Here is a 742-nt window from a genome sequence, read left to right on the forward strand (position 1 = left end):
TGTTTCCTCGTCCTGCCGTAGCGATTCCCAGAAAGCCATGGGCGGGGGGGGGGCGCCAGAGGGACCCAGGTGGGCCGGGGAGGGCGGCTGCTGCCAGCCAGTCATGGGGCAGAGACTCGGCTGAGACGCCGCGGCGCAGCCTGGCAGGAAGGTGCAGCCGAGCCCCGGGGGTGAGGATGCGCCCTCCCGCTCCACTCAGGCTGGGGCTCCGGACGCTCGCCGGTGGGCCCTGTCCACCGGGTCCCGCCACGTCCCAGTCACCGGCAGGGGCCTCGGCCTGGACGGACGCTGGAGAGCGGGCCCAGGCGGGCACATCCCGCACCCCACGGCCGGCACGCCCGCGGGGACCCGGGGGTCGCGTCCTGCTGCGGTCCTGCTGCCCCGCGTGACCGACGGCGTCACGGGGTAGCTGTGCACGGCTGTGGCCCCGCCCGGCCGAGCTCGGCGGGGGCCGCTCAGGACCGCTGACCTTTGGGTCCCTGGCCCCGGCCGTTACAGCCCAAACAAGGGAGGCCGGCGCGCAGGGCAGCCCGGGAGGAGGGTCCCGCGTGGTCTGCCGGCGGGCCCGGCCGCCCCTCACCGCCTCGCCCCCACAGGCTGGTGGTTCGACGCCTGCGGCCCCTCCAACCTGAACGGCGTGTACTACCCGCAGCGGCAGAACACGAACAAGTTCAACGGCATCAAGTGGTACTACTGGAAGGGCTCCGGCTACTCGCTCAAGGCCACCTGCATGATGATCCGG

The 742-nt window shown here is 73.6% G+C and overlaps 1 protein-coding gene across 1 annotated transcript in view; it reads left to right on the top strand.

Moving 5' to 3' along the window:
* The window catches only part of ANGPT2 (angiopoietin 2), a 30,906-nt gene that overhangs the window by 20,875 nt on the left and 9,289 nt on the right, over nucleotides 1–742 (top strand). Inside the window, exon 3 of the mRNA XM_004695644.2 lies at nucleotides 597–721. Coding sequence (XP_004695701.2) covers nucleotides 597–721 — 125 coding nt within the window. The remainder of the gene's footprint in view (nucleotides 1–596; nucleotides 722–742) is intronic.

The sequence above is a fragment of the Condylura cristata genome, unplaced genomic scaffold (assembly GCF_000260355.1).
Source record: "Condylura cristata isolate star-nosed mole 26May11 unplaced genomic scaffold, ConCri1.0 scaffold00082, whole genome shotgun sequence".
Taxonomy (NCBI): Eukaryota; Metazoa; Chordata; class Mammalia; order Eulipotyphla; family Talpidae; genus Condylura; species Condylura cristata.